The following is a 25,594-nucleotide window of genomic DNA, read 5'->3' as shown; positions in this document are numbered from 1 at the left end:
GATTGAACTCAAAACCCTGGGTTTAGCAGGCCAATGCTCAAATTGATTTGCCTGTGTTTGACACTTGAACAAAATACATATGCTGATAAGGATCCGAGGCTGACCAAACCCAAATGGGTCTGTTAAAGGCCACACATACAGTTAATGACAAGGATTTGTTAAAACTTGTATGGAAAGCTCATGTATGTTAATAATGATAAAAGCAAAAATTTGAAAACTAGATTAATGTGCCACAGCCACCACCAATCTGAGACTGTCCAGACTGAGACTCTGTAGCAATTTATTTCAAATTTAGGTAAAGTCCTACTACTTAAAGAATAAATGGTGTGATCTAGGGTGGATCAGACAGAATAGCTCTTCTAGTCTTGCCTCCTGCTAGCAGTGTCTGCTGTTGCTATTGAGTGCTCACTGGGACTGTGTTCACAAATGTGTGTTGCTCATGGTCCCCTTTAAGCCAGTAGAAAGTAACCTGGTGGAGCTGGAAATCATCTACACATAGGCTATTCTCTCCTGTCTGCATCAGGGCCTGCTGCGTGTATGTGTGCGGGCTTGTTATGATTTCAGAAAGCCCACGATCTGCCACTGCAGGACAAACGAGAACTGTATTTCCACCAGGAAGAATAGACCAGGAAAAGCATTTGGATTGGCGCTTAAAATCTGATAGTCCTGGAGCGTAACTGTAAAGGCAGCTGCTGACACAGGTGTCTCCTTTTCATCCTTGCTTGCTCCCTGTGGTATAGAGGATTGTCAATCTGTGTACTGCCACAGTGAGCCAATAATTTTATATCACTAGGTCTCAATGTGGAGGCAAAACGCTGGGACCAAATGAATGGTGGTTGTGGTAGCCTGGGGGATCTGACATTCCTCAATTAGCAAGGATGATGTCTCTAGCCTCTGTTTGCCAGAAGCTGGGAATGGGCAACAGGGTGACACTTGATGATTACCTGTTCTGTTCATTCCCTCTTGGGTGCCTGGCATTGGCCACAGTCAGAAGACAGGATACCAGGCTAGATGGACCTTTGGTCTGACCCAGTATGGCCGTTCTTATGATCTGATTGTTCTGTAGCTTTGCCTCTAAAGACCCCAGAACGTTTGCTATCTCTAAAGATGTGTTTTCAGAATTTAACTTTTTGCAGCGTTTCAACCAGCAAGAGATGATCTTGAAAAGTGACTTTAGCCACAATGCTGAATAAGTGCATCATGAAATACACTGTGTTCCTGGTGCCTGGATCTCCTTAAGGATGCCTCTAACACAGGCTCTATCAGCTCATGACTCTCTTTGTGCAACACATGTTGAGTAGGTGGCAGCAAAATGAGATGTGTGGTCATTCTATGTTCTTGCCTGAATAGCAACCCAGCTTTGTGGACACCACTGTAGTATCTCACAGGCATCAGTCAGAGCTTGAAATCACCTTCATCTTTGTGGGACTTGAACATTTTAACATTTCTTTCCAAATAAAATCAGACTTTTTAAAAACATGGATAATCCTTTTGGAGTCCCAGCTGACAAGCCCAAGGTTGTGGTTGATTCACCTCTGAAAATCAGGTCACTTGATTTAAATTCCTAAATATAGACTTAGAAAACTAACTCGAGACACTCAAGTGTCAACATTTTGATCTTAAAACTTTTAAAATTTCAATGATATGCTGGCCCATTTATTTGAGCCTAATTATGCCTAGTTATTTGAATACTGGAAGGGATACTAATAGGTGCATTTGATTGTGTTTCTCTTGCAATCCAAAAGTGAGGGAAGATTCCTACCACATACAACCAAAATAAAACGTTGCCATGCTCCTTGCTCTCAGTAAATATGAGAATTGATCCTATCAATACTTCTGCTTTTATAGATCTTTGTCACTCTGAAGCCAAACACACTTTAAAATTAAATGGCCATAGAAGAGGGATCTCTTCCACTTTGCTTCACTGAATCTTTGAGGTTGCTGTTTTTGCTGATGCTGACGGGGGCATGTGTGCGTATCTGTCTGTGTTTCTACTGTGTGAGCTGTTCTGCACAGAAGCCTGTGGTTAGGTAGATGTTGAAAGCTGGGCTGCCTTTCTCTGGACAGTAATAGCTGATTTTTTTTCTCTCTTTCTTTGCTTTGCCTCCAGTGAGGAGCGACATTTCTGTGGTAGGAACGATCCAGTGATGTTTGCCAATGTCTGTGTTCTGTGGGTTGTTTCAGGCATCGGAAGGTGTTCCGGTGAAGTTCTTCAACAACTTGGACGAACTGATAGAGTTTTACAAGAAGGAGAACATGGGTCTGGTATGGCACCTGAAATATCCTGTCCAACGGGAAGAGGAGGAGGCAGCTGATGATCCAGAGGAGGATGCGGGTAAGAAATCCAGGGGAAAGGTGGATGGTTCGGACCTTGGAGTTATACAGACTTGATGTATGCTGGAGATGATGGGAGTGTTGGCAGGAGCTTTCTTGGAGTTTCTCGGCAGTGCTATGTGCCTGCAACTCCTATTGACTCCATTAAGAGGTATGAGTGCTCAGGATCTCCGAAAATCAGGCCCCTTTGGCTATGTCTCTACAGCAGAGGTTCTCAAACTGTGGGTCAGGACCCCAAAGTGGGTCAGGATCCTGTTTTAATGGGGTCACCAGGGCTGGTTTAGACTTGCTGGGGCCCAGGGCCAAAGTCGAAGGGTGTCAGCCTGGGCAGCAGGGCTTAGGTTACAGCCCTCCAGCCTGGGACTGAAGCCCTTCAGCCTGGGACTGAAGCCCTTGGGCTTGGCTTTGTCGTCGTCCCCCCTGCCTGGGGTGGTGTGGCTTGTCCTTTGCCCCCCTACCCCAGGCAGCAGGGCTAAGGTGGGTTCAGGCTTCGGTCCCCACTCCTGGGGTCATGTAATAATTTTTGTTGTCAGAAGGGAGTCGCAGTACCATGAAGTTTGCGAACCTCTGCTATACAGCAATGTAAGCCCGGGCTCGAGCCTGGGCTCAAGCCTAACCCCTCTTGCATTCACACACCAGTTGTATTAACCTAGAGCTTGAACCTAGGGGCTCAGGGCCCTGCAGAGCTGGAGGGTCCAAGTCCGTGTTAAGCTGCGACCTAGGGTCTGAGCCCTATTGCTTTCCAGTGTGCATGGCTCCAGCATGACTCAGGTCCTGGAAGTCCTCCGGAGGTATCCCTTAGTCCTCTCTATGCCAACAATCTGTGGTGCAGTCTATTGCACTCTATTGCAAATGGAAGCCACTCCTCCCTTTGCAAATGACAGCACCTCAGATCAGCGTTAAGCCATTGTCTGGTGAACACAGGTCTGTAAGCACACTATGAGAGAGCCTGCAGGGTTTGCAATGGAGAATGGTCAAAAGAAGCTTTTTGCAAAGAAAGCTGTTTCCTGGACACAAGAGCACAGCCAGATTTTGGTGCACACTGTCCTTATGGGCAACTGAGTCCCATCTATAGCAATGTCACAGTTAGGAATGAAGGCAGTAAAGTTTTCCCATAGTGCACCACACTTGTAGAGCTAGAGTGTCGACACTTGGGGTGGGGTGGGGGGTGCACTTGACACTCTGAGAGCAGGTTACTGTGACTCAGGTCTGTGCTCTACAATGTGGATGCCAGAGCCCTAGGTTCGAATAGGGGTCAGAATATCCTTAACCCAGAGTTAAAATGCAGTGTAGATGCCCAAGCCCAGGGTTCCCTGACACACACAGCCCACTTGAGTCCACTAACCCTAGGCTGCCACTGATGTGCAGACATACCCTTTATACCTCTGTGCTATGGAGAATATATCTAATAATTATGAGCTCGTTCAGGTGCGCTTCAATACCACAGTGATGATTCCTTTACTACTACCTCGTAGACAGTTGGGTGAGAAGGTCCTGGCTGGACCTGGCATGCACCTCCTGATTTGGCATTTCCATCACTAGGCCCGCAGTATCAGTGGTGGATTTTCTGACGTAACATGGTTCGACTGGCCTGCTGTCGGATTTCCTTCTGACTGAGGATGGGGAAACAGGTAGCGTGAGGATGGCTGACCTCAGTTTGTCAGGTTTAAGACAGAAAGGAAATCATGGACTCCACCTGTGTCTATACTACAATGTTGAACTGTTACAAGCTGCAGCAGTGCAGGACATCTTTGCTAGCTGCCTTGTTTTGCATGCACACATTGCACTGTGTCCATATACGAGACCCTCTGCAAGCATTGTAGGCACTCCATTGTGCCACATACAGCTCCCTGGAGCTGGGGGCAGAAGGTCTATGGTATAGAATATCTGTGACTCTTATTCATATTTTTGGTTTGTTCTGTCAGCTGCTGCAAATGGTTCTGTCCTGCACTAAGAGCAGAATCAAGCAGTGGATTATATTGGCTGCCCCCATCTTCTACACGCTCCCCGGGAATGAGCCACAATTTGTGCAGAGGCACATTAGCTGCCCTTTCTGCTGTGTCTAGAAGATTCATGTTCCATACCATTAGGACAGGATCATGGCTTTGCAGGCCAGTTTGAGCCTGAATCTTTGATGTTTGCCATCACAGGTCAGTTCCTCGGGAGGACTTTGGTTTTGGCCAGGTGCTCTAAGTGAAGAGCAGTCCTGGAGGAGAGGAGAGAGAATACTGCACTGCTTCATGGGGTTCTCCCCCCAAAAAGAGATGTGAAAGTGAGGTTTCTGGTGCTGGGACCCTAGTATCTGTCTGTGGAGTTAAGGGTTCTATACAGAGCTGATCAGAAACATTTTGACTAGCCATTGTTTTTATTAGAATGTGCTGATTCTTCAGAATCTAAACATTCCATGGGACTTTGATGAAATATCACCAGAAACCAGAGAGGGTTCCAATGGAAAACCTGTTGGCTTTCTTGCCAGCCTGCCCACTCAGCTCCTGAGCAGCCAGGGCTCCCAGCCTCCATAGCAGGGACTTGAACCCAGGGTGCCTGAGACCCAGGCTAATACTGTAATCACTGGACCGTCCTTTCTCTCCTCTTTTGTCGGTCTATGTAGAAATACTGAGCATGACCATGAACCTGATTATCTTCAGGATAAAACCTCTTTGACATAGCCTTCCCATCGTGCACACGCGCACACACACACACACAATCTCACTGATCTTGTTTGAGCTGGAAAATATTGACAAGAATGAAATTTCAATGAGAAACTGACCCCATTTTTTGGAAAACCTGTTAGTTATTTTCTCATTTTCTGGCCAGCTCTGTTAATCTCCCAGCTCTCAGAATGGGGGGAGAGAAGTGCAGGAAGAAGAATAAACAGAAGGGCAGGAAGTTGAAAAAAGTTCTTGTTGCCACTCTACTTGCCTCTGGCTAGAGCAGTGGTTCTCAAACTTTTGTACTGGTAACTGCTTTCACATAGCAAGTCTCTGAGTGTGACCTCTCTTATAAATTAAAAACACTTCAAAATATATTTAATACCATTATAAATGGTGGAGGCAAAGCAGGGTTTGGGGTGGAGGCTTAAAGTTCGTGACCCCCTGAGGGGTCCCAACCCCCAGTTTGAGAACCACTGGGCTAGAGGAAGAGAAGTGAAAATGTGATCTTTTAGTAATGCCAGTCACACCCACAATTCAGTTTTGTAAGATGCTTAGGTACCATCATTCTGGAGCCATATGAAAGCCTAGAGAATGTCTTTGTCATATATGTTTCGTTGTTAAGTCTCCTATCCCTGTGGAATCTAAGCATGGAGGTATTGATCTAACTCAGAGGTGGGCAAACTATGGCCCACGGGCCACATCCGGCCCAGGGACCGTTCTGCCTAGCCCCTGAGCTCCCAGCCGGGGAGGCTAGCTCCCAGCCCTTCCCCTGCTGTCCCTCCTCCCCTGCAGCCTAAGCTCACTGCGCTGCCAGCGCAATGCTCTGGGCGGCGGTGCTGCGAGCTCTGGGGCAGCACAGCTGCAGAGCCCATCCTGACCTGGTGCTCTGTGCGGCGCAGTGCATGACTGGCTCCAGCCAGGTGGCGCAGCTGCCTGTCCTAGTGCAGCCACGTCACCAGCCACCGGCGCTCCAGGCAGCGCGGAAAGGGGGCAGGGAGCAGTGGGGGTTGGATAGAGGGCAGGGGAGTTCAGGAGGTGTTCAGGGGCCGGGGCTGTGGATAGGGGTTGGGGCAGTCAAAGGGTAGAGAACGGGGGGTTGAATGGGGCAGAAGTCTCGTGGGGGCTGACAGAGAATGGGGGGGTTGGTTGGGGCAGGAGTCCCGGGGGGGGCCATCAGGATGCAGGAAGCAGGAGGGGTCGGATAGGGAGCGGGCCGGGCCACACCTGGCTGTTTGGGGAGGCACAGCCTCCCCTAACCAGCCCTCCATACAATTTCGGAAACCCGATGCAGCCCTCAGGCCAAAAAGTTTGCCTGCCCCTGATCTAACTGCAGCACCAATCAGTCATGCTGGTGCTTATTATTTGGTGTTCTCTGAGTCACAATGTGCACAGGAGCTAATGACCATTCTTTTCAGGAAAATAAGCATCACTCTCTCATTTTTAAGCACAACCAAGTACTATGTGCATTACAAAGTGAGTAGAGATTGTTAACAGGGGTGAATATCATTGGGTTAAACTCAGCTATAGCCACTTCCCACCAAAGACACAGAGTGCTGTTGAATTGAATGGCATGGCTTTGGGGGGGCCTACACTGGAGAGTGGAGGGAGTTTTCAGCTATGATGAATGCACTGAATGCCCCTGTGACCGTACTTTATTAAATGGAAGGGCTTGATTTGCACTCAGCATTCATTGTTACTGCCTTTCTCTAGACATATTTACTAATTTTAGCTGCCTATTATCAGCCTCTTTGTACTCTCCCCAACCCACTTCTCTTGCACTGTGCCCACCGTGGAGATGTAGGAACTCAAATACTGGAGTTCTGTGATTGGAGAAGCTGCTCATCATATCGGCACCCAGCCCATTTTTAGTTATGAACAAATGGGGACTAGGATGGAGGCTGCTAAATCCACTTAACCTGAACTAGCTTCATTTACTGTGGACGGAAGTTAAATCTGTGTGTCTGTCTGTATTTGGCAGAGATGTAGCTCCTTATACATCTCCCTCTCCCATGTAGCTCCTGGGCACTGTCCCACCCCACTGATGACCCATTATAATAATAATGATACCTAGCCATGATATAGCACGTGCACATTTTCAAAGAACTGCGCAAATATTAATCAATCTTCATAATGATCAGGAAATTTAAGTTAAGTGACTTGACCAGGTCTAATTAATAAGCCAGTGCCAGAGCCCAGGATTATTGCTTATGCATTCTGGGTTCACAGCGTTCAACTAAGCCCACTACACCACACCACTGAATTCAGTGGGAACAGGATTGGGCCCTTATCAATAGCAAGGTCTGATCTGATGAATTTCAGAACTTTTCAGTTCAGCGATTGCAGGCCAGTTAATCTGGATTGATTTTTGCACTGACTGCTACTGTGATACAGACAATATTGTGGGTCAGAATGGGAGGCAAGTGGTCTAGGTGTATTGCCAAAATTACTTTGTTTCCCTTCCCTCATGTTAGACCCTGCACCAGCCCCACCCATATTACCCCCACGACCCTTCCTGGTGGCACTCCCGGCAAGCGAGACAAAAGAAGCGTCTCCTCTGAATGAAAATTCCAAGGTGGCAGAAGTCAGCAAACTGTCCCTTTCTGAGACACTACTTCAGCGGCTGCAGTCCCAAGACACCAGCAGGTGAGCTCTGGTCATTCACTGCCCTCAGAAATGTAGATAGATGGGCAATAGAATCAACATCGATGCCTTCACGGGAGTTGGTAAGGTGCTGCATTTGGGAAGGTGTCACTGATATCACAGCTATTTCAGTGCCCTCTATTGTGGGAGAGGGGATGTGGGGCCTGCGTCTAATCTCACACTTATTTTACCCCGTGGAACTCCATTGGCTTCAGAGGAGTTACTCCTGATTTACACAATTAAAGGGAAGTCAGAATCAGGTCCATTCTCTCTTAGACATTAAAGTAATACAGTGGCTACTCTTTAAGGTAGCGCTCATGCTCTGGCATGGAAGAAATGTTCTCCTGAAGTATAAAACAATGTACTGACCTCCCCCATGAAGAGATTTCCTAACGTACGGCAAGATAATATCGGAGAAGCTAGAATAGTAACCATGTGCCTAACCATAGAGATTGTGGGCCAGATCCTTAATATGTGCAAATTCGCAAGTCTTCATTGGTTGCAATGGAGTTGCACTGATTTATGCCAGCTGAGGGTCTGGCCCCATCTAAGTATGTGGCTGTCTAAATATATCACACACCATAGCCTGTTGAATCTGGACACCCATTCAAGCATCAGAGGAAGCTGGTGACATCTAGAGATAGGACAGGGGGCTGACTGGGTAGGTGGCAGGCTGGGAGATATCTATTTTGATTGGCTGCCTTCGCTGTTCCATCTGCCTCCTTGGAAAAGAGCAGCCAGTCAGAACTTTCTGTACGTGCTGAGAGGTGAAACAGCCAGTAAATTTTGACTGCTTCATCCCTCAGCATGGGTAGAGGTGCCAATCCCCGCTCATCAAGGACCTAACTGGAGCCTCTAGTCCAGCCTCTGTTTTCAGATTCTAATCAGGCTTTGTCTGAGGCAGAAGCTTCGAAGAAGAAGTCAGCCATGGAGACATGAGCAAAAGTCCTGCCTCCCCCAACACTCCAAGGCTGACAGCCCCCAGCCTATTCACCACACACCAACCCTACAGGAGACCTACTAATCACCCCCCTCACACCATAGCTCCCTCTCAGTCACGACTGCAACTCCTTATCTCCCACACTAGGACAGCATTCATCCTATTGCAGTGGGGAATCCTCAGGCAAAGTCTAAGAATTCCATTCCCCCACCACCACTTAGAAGGGAATATTGACATTGAAGAACAAGGCAAGCCACACAGGAGTATGTCTTAGCTGTGGAGGTTTCTGCTTCAGACAAAACTCAGCTGCCTGATAGTTGGAGACAGTAGGGGGGAAGCTGGTTTCCTTACTTGCGTCAGTCTTTTTCACAGTGTTTCTGAGGAACACCTAAAGTTAATCCAGGATTATCTGCGAGTTCACATCACCAGCGACTTTGAGATGCTGCAGATGGGCTCCAGCAGTCTCCCCCAGCTGAAGAAACTGCTCACAGGGCTCTGCAAAGGGCTCTTCAGGTAAGTGGAGCCTAATTTTAAGAGAAGGCAATATAATGTCATGACACTGTCAAAGGTAGGTGTCATTTCAATTGTGAACCCATATTTCCAGCACAGCAAACCTGCTTATCCTTAATACGGGTAGTAAGACAATGGTCTCATGGCCTATGGGGTCAAAGGCCAGGAGCCAGATGCTCACGTCCCAGTGAGGTTCAGATGATTTACACCACCTGAGATTCTGGCCCTGGGACATTAAATCTGCCTGAAAGACACAGCTATAGCAGGTAAGTTTTTCCTGGGGGTGGTTTCGGTTAATAGAGTATTACTTATTTTATACTTTGTTTAGAAAGAAACAAAGCCAAAATGCATTAAAGGATTAGCTGAATAGGATTAGTTTAGGAACAGATATAAATGTCAACTCCAGAATCATCAAGTAAAATTCGTATATAAAAAAACCCACATATTGCTGTACGGCTATTCTCTCCAAACCCCTACTCTCCTCTCAATTATAGCAGGGAGAACCTGGGATGATTTTACTGAAATCATTGTCCAGGTGGAATGATCAGAGAAACAGGCCCCTACTCTAGTATGGTTTCCATTACAAGTACCTCTTCCCTATCCAGAGTCCAGACTGACCTATACCCAGCAAAAGCCCAAGTACCAGTCAGGATCTGATTGCTCCTCAAGCTTCCTCCCTATTCTGAAACAAACAAGGGGCTCAGCCTTCAGATCCCAGGGAGAGCATCTGGATGCCTGACCATCAACAGAGAGGTCCTGTACCTCCATGCTGGCTCAGGGGCCCACAGTACCCTTTTCCACACTGGCTCCTTGGCAGCTAGGCTCCCACAGAATTCGCACAGAGCTGGAGGGAGGAGGATGGGCCAGCTGGTGTAAATCGGTGTGGCTCAGTTGAAGTGACTGGAGTTACTCAAATTATACCATATGAGGATTGGCTGAGTGTGCATTCCCCTTCTCTGGCCCAACTCCAGCCCTCTCCAGGGAGGGGATCCAGGGAGGTCGGGAAGTGGGGGGTAGGATGCTGCAGAACCAGCACTTCCTTTTCTGTGCCCCTCAGCTGGGTTTCAATTCTCTACAGCCACGGAGTGGGGAAGGTCTCATGTGCTCAGTTATTAGCAAACCCTGAATAATGGGATCCCACAGCCAGCAAAATCAGGACTGAATCTTTTCCATTGCTAAACTGCCTCAAATAGGGCTGTGCTGTTATTCCAATGAAGGCCAGGCTGGCTTTTCCCAGAATGCATTGCTAATGCATTGCTACTCTGTGCTATCTAGGTTTTTGTACCCCTCATCACCCTTCAAGGGGATAAGAAAGTCTTAAAAAAGAAAACCTACTAATATCAAATGTTCTCAAGCATCAAAGCTGCTCTTCAAATTCTCAGTGTCCCTTTAACATTTGTAGTGAGAGGGCACAGAAAATCTAGTGCCCGCTTCAAACATTACAGGGCCAAATTCTCTACTGGTGAAAGTCCATTGACACCAGTGCAGTTGCACCAACAGACATTTAGCCCCACCTTCCACCCCTTGTTTAGTGGTATATATTTATGGACTAATCTGTGGTTATCCTGGGAATTAATGACATCTTAATATAATTGGTCTAACTGGGCAGATTTTCAAAGACCTGTGCGATTGGTGAGGTGCATCAAATGCAATTCTTTTCATGGGCAATCACCCACAGCATGGAGATGGCTAATTATATATATAATTGCCCAATTTGCATATGCAATTTCCCACATGGAAATGCAGGATTCTTTCTTATGGAGGGGACCTGCTCTAAAATCCAATGAAGTCAGTGGAAAAACTCCCACTGATATCAATGGGCTTTGGATCAAGTTCCGGTCAGGTACTTGGTTTGCGTTGCTCAGGTAATAAGAGACTTTTAAAATCAGCCCACTGAGCTGTTGTGCTGTTTGAAAATGGAATTGATTTGATGTATCCCATCCAATTTCTTTTCCCTCCTGCAATTTCCTGCCAAAATCTGTTCCAATAATCTTGGTATTTCATTTCAGTGGATTTGCCTTCTCAATTCTCCTGTGAATTCCTAATAACTTTAGGCCATTTCTCCTTCTTTGTCTTCCATATCAATCAGCTTTCTCTAATAAACCTCTTTCCTGCAGATCAGATTTTCTCAGGAGTGTGTGCATTCCAGCCATAGAACCTAGCGTTCTCGCATAATTTACTAATTTTCAAATACCTGGGCACTTACTTGCTTTATGTAGCTCCCTTCATCGCTGCTATAGCTTGCAGCCTCTCTAGCTGAATCCCCCTTTCAAGATGCTGAAATTTAATTTATTCAGTGACATTACCTAATTTTAGCTTTCATTCACCTCAGCTTCTTTCCCAGCTGCATTGTGGGATTCAGCCTGAAATCCGCAGCTAGTTCTCAGGCAGCTGTGTTTTCTTTTTCTTAACTGGATTCAGTACCTTTTATTTTAACAAAGCCTTGGGGAGGGGAAAAATTGCAAATCGCAGGCTCAGTTGGCACTAATGTCCCATCTTTAGTTGTACAATGACCCTCCCTAGCCCCCTCTAATCTCACATAGTTTAGAGATGGGTGAGATGATATATTTTACTGGACCAGCTTCTCTTGGTGAAAGAGATAAGCTTTTGAGCTGACACAGAGCTCTTCTTTGGGTGACCTGAAGACTTTAAGGAGAACTCTGTGTCAGCTCAAAAGCTTGCCTCTTTTACCAGAAGAAGTTGGTCCAGTAAAAGATATCACATCATCCACCTTGGCTTGCTAATGTCCTGAGACCAACATGGCCACATCAACACTGCACATAGCCTGGGGATAGCTGTTGTCAGACCCAGGTGACACTGCATTCAGTTGAAAGGCTGAGAGCTTTTCTTTGATGTCCACTAGCTGATACATGCCTGTGCTGGCATCAGACTGTGGGTAAGATGTGACGGCAAATGTTAGCAAGGGAAAGGCGACTTTTTCTGGAACTGCATGCCCACCTCTGGGATGGGGGTTAGAAGGTTGTTTACAGCTCAGTAATGGGCAGAGCTGGGGTAACTGTTCAAAGGGACCAATTTACTGGTGACCGTAGGTCCTTTTCCAGTTCATGAGTTACCCATCAAGAAATGCAGGGCCAACGTCTGAGCTGCGGCTACAGAACACTCCAAACAGCTGAGGGGGAGCAGGGAAGGGCTGCAGAGTACCTTTTGCGTCCCTGCCTCCCCTGCTCCTTAGCCAGCTCAGCAAAGGGCCAGCTCCTTGCATGAATTAGAGCAGTCTGAAGGTTGCTTTCAACTGCACCAGCTGCTACCGGCCTCCAGGGTCACCAGGCTGTAAAGATGCCCAGGTCAAGTACTCTGCCTAAGGAGCAGAGGTATAGGCAGGAGCACGGAGGCTGCAAGAACACTGGCTGAACCTCTCCCAGAGATTCTCATAGTCAGGGGGTATCCTTGGGGGGGGGCTGGGAAAAGCTTTAGGGGGAACTTTAGGGGAACTTTGTGCCAGCACAGCCACGGATCTTCCTGCAGATGTATGGGAAGGTATTCCTCATTCAGAATTCCTTAAAGGGTTTGGATGGACATATTTCACAGTGCGAGTTATGGGTGAGCTGTTCAGCTTGACTGTTTCAGGCAATCACTTCATCATTCCCTACATGATTGGTCACCTAAATTACATGGTGTTATTTCTGCTCTCTGATTGCATGACTCCCACAAGGAGCTTTTAAGATGGCTGCTCAAACACTTCTGGCGCCAATACTTATGCAAATATAGATGGACAGAAGTGATCATGATGCTTCTGTGAAGATTCTCATGAATAAAATTTTACTCACACAGCAGTTCAAAGGAAGAAAAAGAAAGAGGTGTGAATGCAATTAAAACCACTTTGTGGTTTGATTGAGCACGAATGCCAGTAAATACCTTTCTGCATTCTTCCCCAAGTCTGACCTGTGTGTTACATTAAGCTACACTTTGTGGTAAAGAGCCTCAGAGAGGGCTCACATAAGAAACGCCAAGCGGTGGGTTTTTCTGTGCTTGCTGTTGTTCAGAACTGTACAGTCTGTGCTGCACATTGCTTCAGAGTAGATATATTGTAATTGTTTCCAGGGGGTTTGTCTAGTAGAACTTCTCCCAGTGCTTCTAATACCACCTCTTTTCTGATAGGGCCTGAACCAAAGTCCGCTGATGATAATGGGAGTCTTAGGGACAGGATAATTTAAAAGGTACAAAACTGTTCTGTTTTGAACCTTTTAGACACAGAACTGAGAGCCTAGGAAGGCTGGGTTCCCAGTTCCGCCACAGACTTCCTGCATGACTTTGCCAAGTCACTTAGGCTGAAATTTCAAATGTGGGTGCCTGGCTTAGGCCATTGAATACATATTTAGGCACCTAAATAAGTAGCTCGATTTTCAGAGACTGCAGGTGTATGCTCACTGTAGTGCCTTTTCCAGAGAACTAGATGGAGAAACTGGTACATTCGTACCTATGAAAGTGAGGGGACTTGTTAGTACTGGCTGCTAATTAGGCACAATGTCTCAATTGTTCTCCATGTCCACCTTGGCCTGCAGGACCTATCTGCTGTGCCAGTACTAAGTCTGGTCTTTAACAGAGTGTCATTTGTGCCAAGTTCATACAAAGATTTTGTGATGGACAAGCATCCTTTGGGCTCACTAAATTAATTTCATTTGTAACCTACCCTTGATTTGAATTCAGGAAATTAAAGGCTGGTTCATTTTCCATCCACAGTTCCACTTGTCCCCTTGTTGCATTTGTTGAAAAATATATCTATGTATTTCCTCCTTCACTGTGCTGCCCCAGCTTCCGGAGCTGTAAGGAGTTCTGTTCAAATGAGCTGTTGCTGATGCATTAGCTGCCATTCTAACCCTGCTGCGCTGTCCTGATCTTTCAGGGTTGGCACTGACCTCACTGGGTATGTCTACACTGCTATCAGAGGTGTGACTGCAGCTCAGTTTGGCATACCCACACTAGCTTTAATTAGCTGGCATGTCTATGAATAGGAGCATAGGTGTGGTGGCAAGGGCTTCAGTGTAGGCTGTAGGAGCTTGCTGGGCAGCTTGGGGATATACTCAGGTTGAAGCCTGTGCCACTACGTCTTCACTGCTATTCGTAGCTGCACTAGCTAGATTAAAGCTTGCATGGTTCTGTCTACCCATGCTTCATTCATCCCCCTAACGCAGTGTAGACACCCACATTGACTCCGTACTGACTATGCATCGTTAACTGGTTTTGTGCTTTATCCTTCTTTCATTGCCCTATGTGACCTTGCCCCAGGTTCACGACACAAACCCTGCCTTGTCCTTTGACATGTTTTTGTGTTCTCAGTGAGGTGTCTCGGACTCTCCTTTCCCTGGAGTCCATCCAGAAGGTTTTTGACCAGCAGCTGCCCCCTGGTATCCACCAACGTTCTCAAGTAAGTTCTACTGGAAGAAGCGGGGAAAGGCGACCACGGAGGAGTGATAGTTTCTGTCAGGCACAGACGCGGGGGAGGGAGGACTTTTTGAGCTTGGGACACAACAATGACCATGAATTTAGATGATTGGTTAACACTTTTGTTCTCTTTAGCTTGTTTCTGGCTGCAGTGTACTGGGCACACAGTGAGTTATTTAACCACAGATTCAGCTAGCTCATAGTCTTCTCCACCCTCTCCCATCCCCCTGTCCCAAAGAGAGAATGCAGCAAAGTCGTTCCTACTTCCAACCTCTATCAGCCTGTGACCCAGAATTGCAAATTTGTCCTTAACTCCTCTGGATGGTCAGTGTCTTTTTGTGACAAATGCTTCCCTCCTTCCATCAAACCACCTAAATCCTGTGTCCAACCTCTTCCGTCTTGCGGCCCAGAAAACCAGAAGTCCAATCTGCATGTTCAACCCATGGACCAGTAATACAACTCTGTCTTTCTATCATCAACCATCCAACTCCTCTGCATGCCCAGCCTCCTCTGACCTACGTACCAGATTGGCAAGGTTGTCCTCCCACCAGCCCAACTTTCCTGCATGTTCAGTCACATTCTGTGCTGCTGCACTTCACGTTATGGATTAAACTTTGATGATGTAAAACACACTGCTGCTAACAGCTGTTTCTGGCAGGTAGTGTGAACTCTGAGCTTCTTTGGGTCTGGTTCTCATGGTTCTCTTTTTTTTTCTTCTTCTTCTTCTTCTTCTTTTTTTAATGCTATTGTTACCAGTTGCTTGGGGAAGCCAGTCCAGTCAATGTTGTGTTGAAGCTCAATCAGCTGATGTCTTTGCTGTCCTCGACTGAAGAAAAGGTAGAGATTTATAACTATCTTGTGTTCCCATCTGCTTCTGGCTTTATTTATGCTCCTTTCATGCTCAGTGAAATCCATCTCTGTAATGAGAATTCTCTTGCAATGCCTTTATTACTCCCTTCTCTGATCCCCCTCAAGTGAAGTGTAGATTCACCAAATAGATACCCATATGCATGAAATTTTACAGGTGAAAACACTGTTGATTGAAGGTCCTGATTCAACATATCGGCGTTCTCTCATCCCTCCTGTAACCTTTGAGGTAAAAAGACTTTGTCAGCAATGCTTATCATACTACAGAAGAACACAAGACATGTAGGAATGTCTTGATGTCTTAAGTTTCTGGATACTATGCTCTGCTACAGTAGAGATAATACATTATATCTCAGTGCCTGGAGTCCCTGGGTGCTCTATGGTACTGTAGTAGGGGCCATGTCTTAAAGCTCTCTGTTTGGAGTGATGTCAGTGGGTCAGACCATGCAGATGTTTCTCTGTGCATTGATTTAGGTATTGCTTTTCCTCGTACAATTGACTGAAGTTTAGAAAAATGGCTTATGAAAAATCTCTCCCTTTTCCAATAGGTGAAAGCAGATTCTCTAGGAATTTCTCAGAAAATACACCTCAAAGTTGATGTGGAGATGGGGAAATTGATTATCAAGAAAGCCAAGGATGGTCCTGAAGACAAGTTCTGTAATCATAAGAAAAGTAAGTTGCCCTGAGTCACTAATAAGGGGTTAGATCTCAATGGGAATTTTGTCATTGACTTCAGTGGGAGCAAGGTTTGGTCCAATGTGTATATTAGTCTGTTATGCTGAGAGTTTGGTTCTACTGCAAGGCACCAGTAAACCTAAATCTTTTGTCTCCAAGGCAGTTTTCAGTGAATAGGAAGTCAATGCTGTGGTAAATGGCTCTTTCTGAGAGTTAGTTTACAATCCCATGGCTTTCAGTTAAGTTAAGACAATGGCAGCATGTCTGCAAGGAAAACAGCATCCCTTGATCAAAGGTATTTCCAATTTCTGCCTAGTATGGATCAAGGAGGTAAGCCGCAAAGATATAAACATCTCAGAGATGTTAGGCCAAAACTGGTGTGAGTCCATCTCTTTCCTAGGTACGCTGCACCCACAAAGGGGTCTGTTTGGAAAAGCGAGGTCTTGAGAAGGCATTAGTGTCCTTGCTCTCAAGATCAGTGCTCAGCCAGTGGCTGTTTGTACTACTGTCATGTTTGTTACTTTGGCCTAGTCTGCACAATTTAGGTCAACGTTGCTGTGGTGCTCAGGGTGTGAAAAATCCATACCCCAGAGTGCTGTAGCTAGACCCACCTAATCCCTGGTGTAGATGCAACTAGGTTGTCAGAAGAATGCTTCCGTTGACCTAGCCGCTATTGCTCGGGAAGGTAGAGTTCCTACAGTGACAGAAAAACCTCTTTGGTCGCTGTAACCTACACAATGCCATACCACCTGTGCCGCTGTAGCATCTGAAGTGTCGCCATGGTGTTAGTATCATTAGGGGAGAGTGGTGGTAGTTGTTTGTTTGCTGTGAAGGCCCATTTAAAACGGTTCTCTTTATCCCTGGTTAGGTCCTTGCTAAAACAATTGGTGAAAGATTTTTAATAGGGAAAAGCTATTTTTCTAATTCCCCTCTAGCCTCTAACTCCAAACACTGCAGAGATTAGCAGAGGCAGAACTATCAACTCAGGCTCCATCCTCACTAGGAAAATGACCCGATGCTGACCATAGTTTTGAGCAAACCTCCACAGCTGATTTTCCCCAGCTGGGGTTCAGAATTGCTTAGCTGCTGATGTACATGGGACCGAACCATCGCCGCCATCAGATCGGCTTTCACTTTCCCTTCCATAGATGCTCAAAGGAAGGAGTATAAATTGTCTGCTTGGGATGCAGAAAGGGCACGAGGTTGGGTTGAACACCAGGCAGGAGGAGCTATTTGTGACTCTTGGTTTCAGGGTATAAATGTAATCCCTGGAGGAAAGTCCCTTGCTGACTGCATCTGCATGTTGTTTCTGCTGATCCATTCCAACAGCTCTCTGAGAGCACTACCCTGACCAGCTGAACAGAACTAATCAAAATTCTGAGAAAAGGCCAGACTTAAAGGACCAGGTTGTCCTTGGTGCTGCTGCACAAGGGCCAAGGAGCTCTCCTCCTTCCCCCATGTGTCCCATAGAGACCTAGCAACAGTTGCAGTCCCTGCACATCAGGAACAGTTGTTATAGCTGAAGTACTGTTGGTGGGTCTCAGTGCCGAAGCCACTGCAACCATCTTTGTCATATTTTTGGTTCCAGGCTCTGTATAAAACCCTTTTTCAGAGGCAGAATTGACAGGAATGTGTGCTTAGCAGGGGTCTCCCAATGCAGGGCAAAGAGAGCCTCAGAGTTCAGAATGACTGATCTCTTGAAGCATGCTGCTTCCGGTGGCCAGTTCTAGTGAGCAGAGGAGGATTTCTCTGGGACTCCAGTTTCTGCAGATAGTTTCTGGGTCTCTGGTTTCTGAAGTTGACAGCCCGCCTCTGCTTAGTCCTGCAGCTCATCAAGTCCCAGAAGTTCCCTAACAAACTGGTGATCGTACTGGAGACTGAAAGAGAGAAAACGCAGCGGAAAGAATATGTTTTTGCTGACTCTAAGGTACATGACAATGTCTTTCCTCACTTTATCCTAGGAGCACCAGGATGGGCATGAGGGCAGTGAGCCTCGGCAGAAGACTAATCAGGGCATTTATAGGATTTTAATCTGCTCTGCATAAGTGAGATTGATCATATAATGTGAGAGCATCCAGAGAATGCAGGAGAGAATGGAGGATGTGTTCAGCAACAGTGTAATAATAACCCCTGCTATACCAATGAGGGTCTGGGAAAGGGAAGGAGGCATATTAGGACTGTGCCATTCATTGGATGCTCAATGGCTGGCAAAGGAAGGAGTCAACCGTGGAGCAGTTACACCAGAATCATTCACCAGCCTTGAATCCCGCTTGTCTCGACTAGGATATCAGGGTGTGATGTAACACATGCTAGCTTCCACGTTTGGAAACTCCAATGCAGACAAAGCACACTGCCTTTACCATGTGCTAGGCTTTAACCTGACCAGTTTAACACGTGTCAGAGTAGTACACTGCCTTGTCTCCACTAGGCTTTTAGAACAGGCTAGTTAACACATACTAACAACACACCTTTTCTCCTGAGAAGGCACCATCAACAAAGCAACCTCCCTGCAGACTAGTAGAGATAAGGCTGATCTGCCCTTTAGATATTCTGGGCACTTCCCTATTCAATTAGTTCTTCTTTCAGAAGAAGCTGAGATTCTGATTACCAAGATAGCCATCTCATTAGCTGTCTCTCTGTTCCTCTGGGTGTAGAAAAGAGAAGGGTTCTGCCAGCTTCTGCAGCAGATGAAGAATAAACACTCTGAGCAACCAGAGCCTGACATGATCACCATCTTCACTGGGACCTGGAACATGGGTATGTGCTGCCTTCTCATCTAGTCCTTCATACGTTCCTCCAGACACTTATCTCGACCTTGTCATTGGCCTGCTTCCACATGGGGACTTTTGGACTCCACATTTCCTATTCACTCAGTAAGGAACTTGCTCACAGGGACTGTGTTCCACTAGGACAGGAGAGAAATTGAGTCTCTAGGCCAGGTTTTCGCCTGCACCGTGGCCCCTTTGCATTGCTCCAGCATAAAGGGGCTATAATGCCAATGTGACCATGGTCAGGGGAAAAGGGGAGTGTCCAGTCACTGCACTCCAGCTATTTCTGCATCTGATTAGGAGAAACCAACCATCTTGGGATTGAAAAGAGAATTTAATAGCAGGGCTCTTTGTCTGGGGAACCCGAAATGAATCTGTTTTTCCCATTTGGGGAATGTACGTTTGTTCTGATGGATGTGAGCTGATAGGTTAATGCCATTAATCTCACAGACCCTGATCCTCAGCTGCAGCCACAATGAACTCAGGGCTGTCTTTGGAACCTCCCAGCCTCGAGCCGAATAGCCAGTGAGAGCTGGCTGCCAGTGGCTTCCATGGGCAGCTCCAACAGATAGGCATTGTCAGAGTACAGAGATGCTCCTGCCAATGCCCTCTTTTCCCCAGGAGCAAGGAGGCATAGCACCAACTCTATCCCCTATGGCTTCCCCTCTGCCAGGCACAAAGCAGGATCTGGACCATAGTACGTCATTTGGGCATAAAGTCCATTGTCTCCCCCTGGATGTGTGCATAGCTCCGTGGGTTTGTGTGCCTTTTTATTCATGTGCTGTATGTAGCCTTGAGGTTTTGACTGCAAGTGTTTTGACTCACTGTGGTTTTGGATTTGCTGCTAAAGGTGCTGCTCCTCCCCCAAAGAAGATCACATCCTGGTTTCTCTCCAAGGGGCAGGGAAAGACCCGGGATGACTCCGCTGACTACATCCCCCATGACATTTATGTCATTGGCACTCAGGAGGACCCCCAAGGGGAGAAGGAATGGCTGGAAGTTCTAAGACAATCCTTGCAGGAAATCACCAGTATCAGCTTTAAAGTGGTGAGGAATCATGTCAGCTCAGAGCAAAGTGAGGATAGCACACTCCCCTAGCAGCTAGGAGAGAGACAGGAATAACCAGCCCCAGGCCCACGCCTCCCTTCTCTCGAAGCGCCACATTGCTGGGACCATCCTGCTGACAGAGAGGGGACTGAACATGTCTATGGACTCCATTACTCTTGAATCAGCTAGATGGACTGCTCCCAACAATGCCCTACGGCGAGTCTGAGCACAGAGTCAGTCCCAGTGCCTTCCAGCTGGGGCTTGAAGGATGGATCTTGGCCTTGGATTTACCCCCTCCCCCACAATAGCACACTTACTTGCAATTAGGCCATTGTGCCATGGGAACGTCCTTCTTAGAGGAGAACATTTTAAAATTATTGGCGTATCTTTTGAGACTGCTCTGCCCTCGCTCTCTTTCTCTCTCTCTGAGTTCTGGCACTTTTTATTCCAGGTTATAATAAAGTTTAGGACTGACTAAACTGTGTTAGAAGCGAGTTCGACCACTCCTGAGTTTCAGTGAGGGTGAGGAACAGTTTTAATCGTATCTGAAAGGTCACTGTATATGGGGCCCCTAAGTGGCTCTTAGAATTTGCCTGTGAACAAATGAAGTTGTCTTTTGTGTAACCAAGGTGATCTAGGGATTAATGTGAGCATATCTGCATGCTAGGAATTGTGCGTGTTCTCCCCACTCACACAATCTAAGAACATGGGTCCATCGCTCAAAGAAAAATCTCAGTCAGTGAGTCCGAGTAGGTTGGGAAAGCCTTGGACAGATCAGATGTGTCCGGTGTCTCTGTGCCATGATATAACCATCAGTTTCCCATCCCCTGACAGATAGCAATCCATACACTCTGGAACATCAGGATTGTTGTTCTGGCCAAGCCAGAACATGAGAACCGGATAAGCCACATCTGCACAGATAACGTGAAGACAGGAATCGCAAACACGCTGGGTAAGGAGACAGAAGCAAATCTAATCAGAGCGTCATCCACTCTGTGCCCACGAGGACTCTTGAAATGAACAGTTCTCTCTCAGCAAGGTCACTTTGGGTCATGCTGAAGTGACCCTAGTCTTCCCCAACCAGCATATATGAATCCCAGCATAGGCACCCTGATGTCCTCTCAACCCCCAGCTCTGTTCAAGGCCCCACCCCCACTCCACCCCTTCCTCCAAGCCCCATCCCTCCTCTTTCTGCCCCCTACCTCTTCCCTGCCTCTGTCTGCCCCCTCCCCTGAGCGTGCCCCATCCCCGCTCCTCCCCCTCCCTCCCAGCGCCTTCTGCATGCCGTGAAACAGCTGATCGCAGGAAGCAGAAGGGGCTGGGGGTGGGGGAGAAGTTGATCAGTAGGGCTGCTGGTGGGCAACAGGCACTGGGGGAGGGAGCTTGGCTGCAGGTGGGTGCTAAGCACCCACTAATTTTTTTCTGGGGGTGCTCCATCCCTGGAGCACCATGGAGTTGGCGCTGTGAATCCCAGCCCTGCTTAGATAGACTTGCCTCCACCAACATGGACACCACTTTACCTTGGGGTGGGTGGTGGGAGGGGGAAATTGTCTTTCTACTCAATCCTGGGCTCATAAATTTCCCCACTAAAGACTTGAGCCTGAGTGGGAGGGATCCCCCTTTCTGGGTTGCAGATGGAAATTAAATTAGCTTTCTTAAAATTTATTTATTTTGCCTTCTTCAGAAAAACTTTCCCTGAACGTTTTTCTATACATGATAATTCTTCCTGCACTGATTAAGTCTGCCTCTCCCTCTCCCTCTCCCCCATCCCCCATTTCACTTCAGAAGTGAACCAACATAATAAATAATGTTCTTTATTATTTTTCTACTGCTCAGCCTGGAGGTGGATTGATTTCTTGATTTTTTTGCCTCTTGTTTTTCCCAGGCAATAAAGGAGCTGTGGGAGTATCATTCATGTTTAATGGAACCTCCTTAGGGTTTGTTAACAGCCATTTGACTTCAGGAAGTGAAAAGAAACACAGGTGAAATATGTCATTGCCTTTCAAGTGCAGGTACTGATGTCCATGGTCAACCTGTGGAACTCATTTCCAGGGGATGTTGTGAAAGCTAAAAGTATAACTGGCTCAAAAAAGAATGAGATAAGTTCATGGAGGATAGGTCCATCAGTGGCTATTAGCCAAGTTGGTCATGGATGCAACCCCATGCTCTGGGTGTCCCTAAACCTCTGACTGCCAGAAGATGGGACTGCACAACAGGGGATGGATCACTCACTAATTGCCCTGTTCTCTACATTCCCTCTGGAGCACATAGCACCAACCACTGTCAGAAACAGGATACTGGGCTAGATGGACTAATGGTCTGATCCAGTCTGGCTGTTCTTATGTTAGGAATTGCTGGTGATGTTCTCTGGCCTGTGCTTTGGAGGAGGTCAGATTAAATAATCACCAGGGTCCCTTCTGGCCTTAAAATCTATTATATGTTCACTGTGAACATGGCTTTGGCTCACCAGACTAGAAGCTGCTGAGTACCCCAGTCAGTGCCTAAGTTCCCTCTAAGTTGCATGACCACGCAGCTGCTTATTAAGCACCGCGCGGGTGCTCAGGGCTGTGGCATGGAGAGATGCCTCTCCCCAAGCCCTGGACCTGCTGCAGCCCCCTTCCTCCAGTCCCAACCCAGCCCGGCCCCAAACCTGCTGTGGCTGGGGGACAGGCACCCCTTCCCCTGGCCCCAACCCGAACCTGCCATGGCTGGGGACAGGCACTCCTCCCCTGGCCCCAACCCAGCCTGGCCCTGACCTGCCACAGCTGTGGGAGAGGTGCCTTTCCCCCACAGCCCAGGTGCCACTGCAGGGAGAGAGAGCTGGAGGGAGTCCTTTCTCCACACCGTGGCCCCGGGGAGCACCACTGTACCCCAAACTCCTCATCCCCACCCCCACCCCAGATCCCACACCCTCAGCGGGTGACCCTCACCCTCCTGCACCCGAACCCCTTGCCCCAGCCCTGAGCTCCCTCCCACACTCTGAACCCCTTGGCCCCATCCCGCCACATGAATTTTGTTATATGCACCAATATGGAGGTGATGTATCACACATCACCTCCATATTGGTGCAATAACAAAATTCATTCCATACATGGATGGGAAAAATTAGAGGGAACACTGGTCAGTGCATTACCATTTGGTCAGTAACCCTGGCTTTACCAGAAGTGGAAGCTGCTGGCATCTGCAAGTGGGCAGAGGAAATAGAAAGATGTTCTCAGAGCTGTGGAGAGAGATCCCACATATTTTACCCACAGCAGTGTAGGCATGGTCCACCTGGCCTAGCCTGAGGAGTTGCCACTGTATGTCATGGAAACATCTTGATGATTTGCACTGTCTAGAGAGAAACTGGGAGGTTTTTCTGCACAAGCACAATGTGGAGAGTGAAAATATTTCCCTAGTGCCAGCAGGAGGCACTGTCTCCTTTGTGGGCCGAGGTACACTGAGAGAGGGCCAGGAGGGTGAAGAGTGGAGGTCCACTCATGGTATCATCATGGGCCAGAACTCCCAGGCTGAGGGGCGTCGCAAGGAACAGTGGGAGAGGATGCCCCAACGGGGTCGAGTGTGGAGCAGAGAAATGAGTCTCTGGTAGGTAATCCCATTCCCCAACCTGTTACATTATCAATAAAGAGAGATGGAGCTTGCAGTCTGGGCAAGCAGTATGCCGCGCAACAGCCAAGGTACTGTGGCTTTGTAGCCCTGGGGCCTGTCCGTCCCTGGTGTAAACTGGAGAAACCTGAAGAAGCCATTTGGGCAGCTAAGGGTAGCTGGGATGAAGAGATGTTTTGGTTATGCTGCCGCTCTCCTGGGAACATGCCCTGCATCAGGTCTAGGTCAAGCAAGGGGGTGGCATAGAATTGCTGTTCAGGAACTCTGCCAGCCAGGGCTTCACTTGCCATTAAGGAAATTCCCAAGTGCCTGGAGTGGCTGCCAGAATCTAGCCAAGCACCTTTTTATTTCTTGTCTTGTTTAAAAATGATGGTAAGATTCTGTATCAGGCCACTAGGAGGTACAGCACAGAAAAGCACAGCCTTGCGGAGGGATCAAAAGTGGCATTCGACTAGCTTTTTTACCCATTTGATTTTAGGCTTCCTGGGAACAGAAACAGCGTCCAGCACAAAACGGAGCAGTCAGGAGCTGCTCTAAATTATTGTGCTTCCCCCATCAGGCTACCATGCAGTGCCTGAGAATCATCATAGCCGCATATGATATGAAGTCTGCTCCTGTCCCCTACTCCAGGACTTGCTGAGGTTGCCGGTGCAGTGCGTCGTTGTCCTAGAGTGCCTGCGCCAGGGGCATTCTCCCTCATCTGGCAATGGGTCTCTGATTGCTGAAGCAGCACAGTCCTGGTTTCTTTTTATAGTTTTGTTTCCCTTTCCCAAGGAAAGTGCAGTAATAATGCACTAATTACTGACAACTTCTTCCATCGCCAGTGCCCAAATTCCCTGACCAGGGCATCCCTAAGCATTCAGGGGCTATGTAGCTGTCACCAGGGTCTATGTGAAGTGGAAGTGTGGGGTTCTCTAAAGAATGATGGCTAAAAACCTGATCTTTCCTGTACTTTGAGTCTAACTGGCTCCAGCATGCTAAAGCAGCAGTCTCTGTCAGCCCCTAGCACTGAGGAACCCAATGGCCACAGAGTATGACAGGCAGTCTTCTCTTGTTTTGTTAGGCGAAACCAGAACTACATGAACATTCTGCGCTTCCTGACACTGGGAGATAAGAAATTGAGTCCATTTAACATCACTCACCGCTTTACTCATCTCTTCTGGCTGGGAGACTTGAACTACCGTGTGGAACTGCCGACAACGGTTAGCAGCCCCTCTTGATTCCTTGCTATTCAGAAAAGTAGAGACAAGAATTCCTGAAGTGGCAGATGGTGCCTTTAATTGTGTTAAAAGTGTTGTCAACTTCTGATCTAGAGGAACATGGAAAAGAGAGTGAGAGCTGGGAAAGGGTGGGAGAAGGGGCCCCAAACTAACTGCACCTTGCAAAAAGACATTAGAGAGACACTGGGAGACAGCTGAAGTTGTCACCATATCCCCTCTCCAGAGATTAATGAGCCATCGGCCTACTAAAGATGCCAACTGACATACCATCATTCTCCAGTTCTCCCCAATGACAACCATTCCCAAAACAGCACCAACCCTGCTGACAACAAGAGAGAATGCCACGACCAGGAGAAAACCCTTCTGCTCATTCATTATACCCCTCAATTTGTTCTATAATGGCCCAAACCTAGTCAGAACTGGTGTTCAGATACTTAGGAAACAGGCAAGCCTTATAAAAACTTTGGTAGATCCTTGATGGGCACAAGACTTGGTGATACTGTAGGAACGTCTGGTGCTGATGGGAATCGGGTGGTCAGGTATACATTCATATTTTATTTGTTGGTCGTTTGATGGACAAATGTCCCATGTTATAGCCTGCCCACTAGCAAGGGAGTGTTTGTAAGAAGGTTTTCTGCAACTCTGACATTTCCTTGTTTCCAGGAAGCAGAGAATATTATCCAGAGGATCAAACAGCAGCAGTATCCAGAGTTGCTGTGTTCTGACCAGCTTCTAATGGAGAAAAAGGACCAAAAGGTGTTTCTGCAATTTGGTAAGATTCTGAACTCTTCTACTCTTAACTCTACCCTTCTCCTAACATTTCTGTGGCTGCTCAAAGACTCTTTCTGCTGGAGCAACGTTACAAGGATGAGACGGGGGAGTACTGAGTTTCTTACCTGGCCTAGAGCTTTCCTAAAGTCAGAACAATAA

The 25,594-nt window shown here is 47.3% G+C and overlaps 1 protein-coding gene across 3 annotated transcripts in view; it reads left to right on the top strand.

The window, feature by feature from the left end:
- Positions 1-25,594, top strand: part of INPP5D (inositol polyphosphate-5-phosphatase D) — a 73,845-nt gene that overhangs the window by 32,408 nt on the left and 15,843 nt on the right. For all 3 annotated transcript variants that reach the window (XM_043492782.1, XM_038415752.2, XM_038415751.2), the window contains 14 exons: positions 2,185-2,335; positions 7,460-7,631; positions 8,941-9,081; positions 14,377-14,464; positions 15,238-15,318; positions 15,506-15,577; positions 15,897-16,020; positions 17,844-17,950; positions 18,678-18,780; positions 19,642-19,838; positions 20,673-20,790; positions 21,724-21,820; positions 24,508-24,646; positions 25,328-25,436. In XM_043492782.1, the coding sequence (XP_043348717.1) occupies positions 2,185-2,335; positions 7,460-7,631; positions 8,941-9,081; positions 14,377-14,464; positions 15,238-15,318; positions 15,506-15,577; positions 15,897-16,020; positions 17,844-17,950; positions 18,678-18,780; positions 19,642-19,838; positions 20,673-20,790; positions 21,724-21,820; positions 24,508-24,646; positions 25,328-25,436 (1,699 nt within the window). The remainder of the gene's footprint in view (positions 1-2,184; positions 2,336-7,459; positions 7,632-8,940; positions 9,082-14,376; positions 14,465-15,237; positions 15,319-15,505; positions 15,578-15,896; positions 16,021-17,843; positions 17,951-18,677; positions 18,781-19,641; positions 19,839-20,672; positions 20,791-21,723; positions 21,821-24,507; positions 24,647-25,327; positions 25,437-25,594) is intronic.

Source organism: Dermochelys coriacea, chromosome 9 (genome assembly GCF_009764565.3).
Source record: "Dermochelys coriacea isolate rDerCor1 chromosome 9, rDerCor1.pri.v4, whole genome shotgun sequence".
Classification (NCBI taxonomy): Eukaryota; Metazoa; Chordata; order Testudines; family Dermochelyidae; genus Dermochelys; species Dermochelys coriacea.
This window is presented reverse-complemented; position numbering and strand designations above follow the sequence as displayed.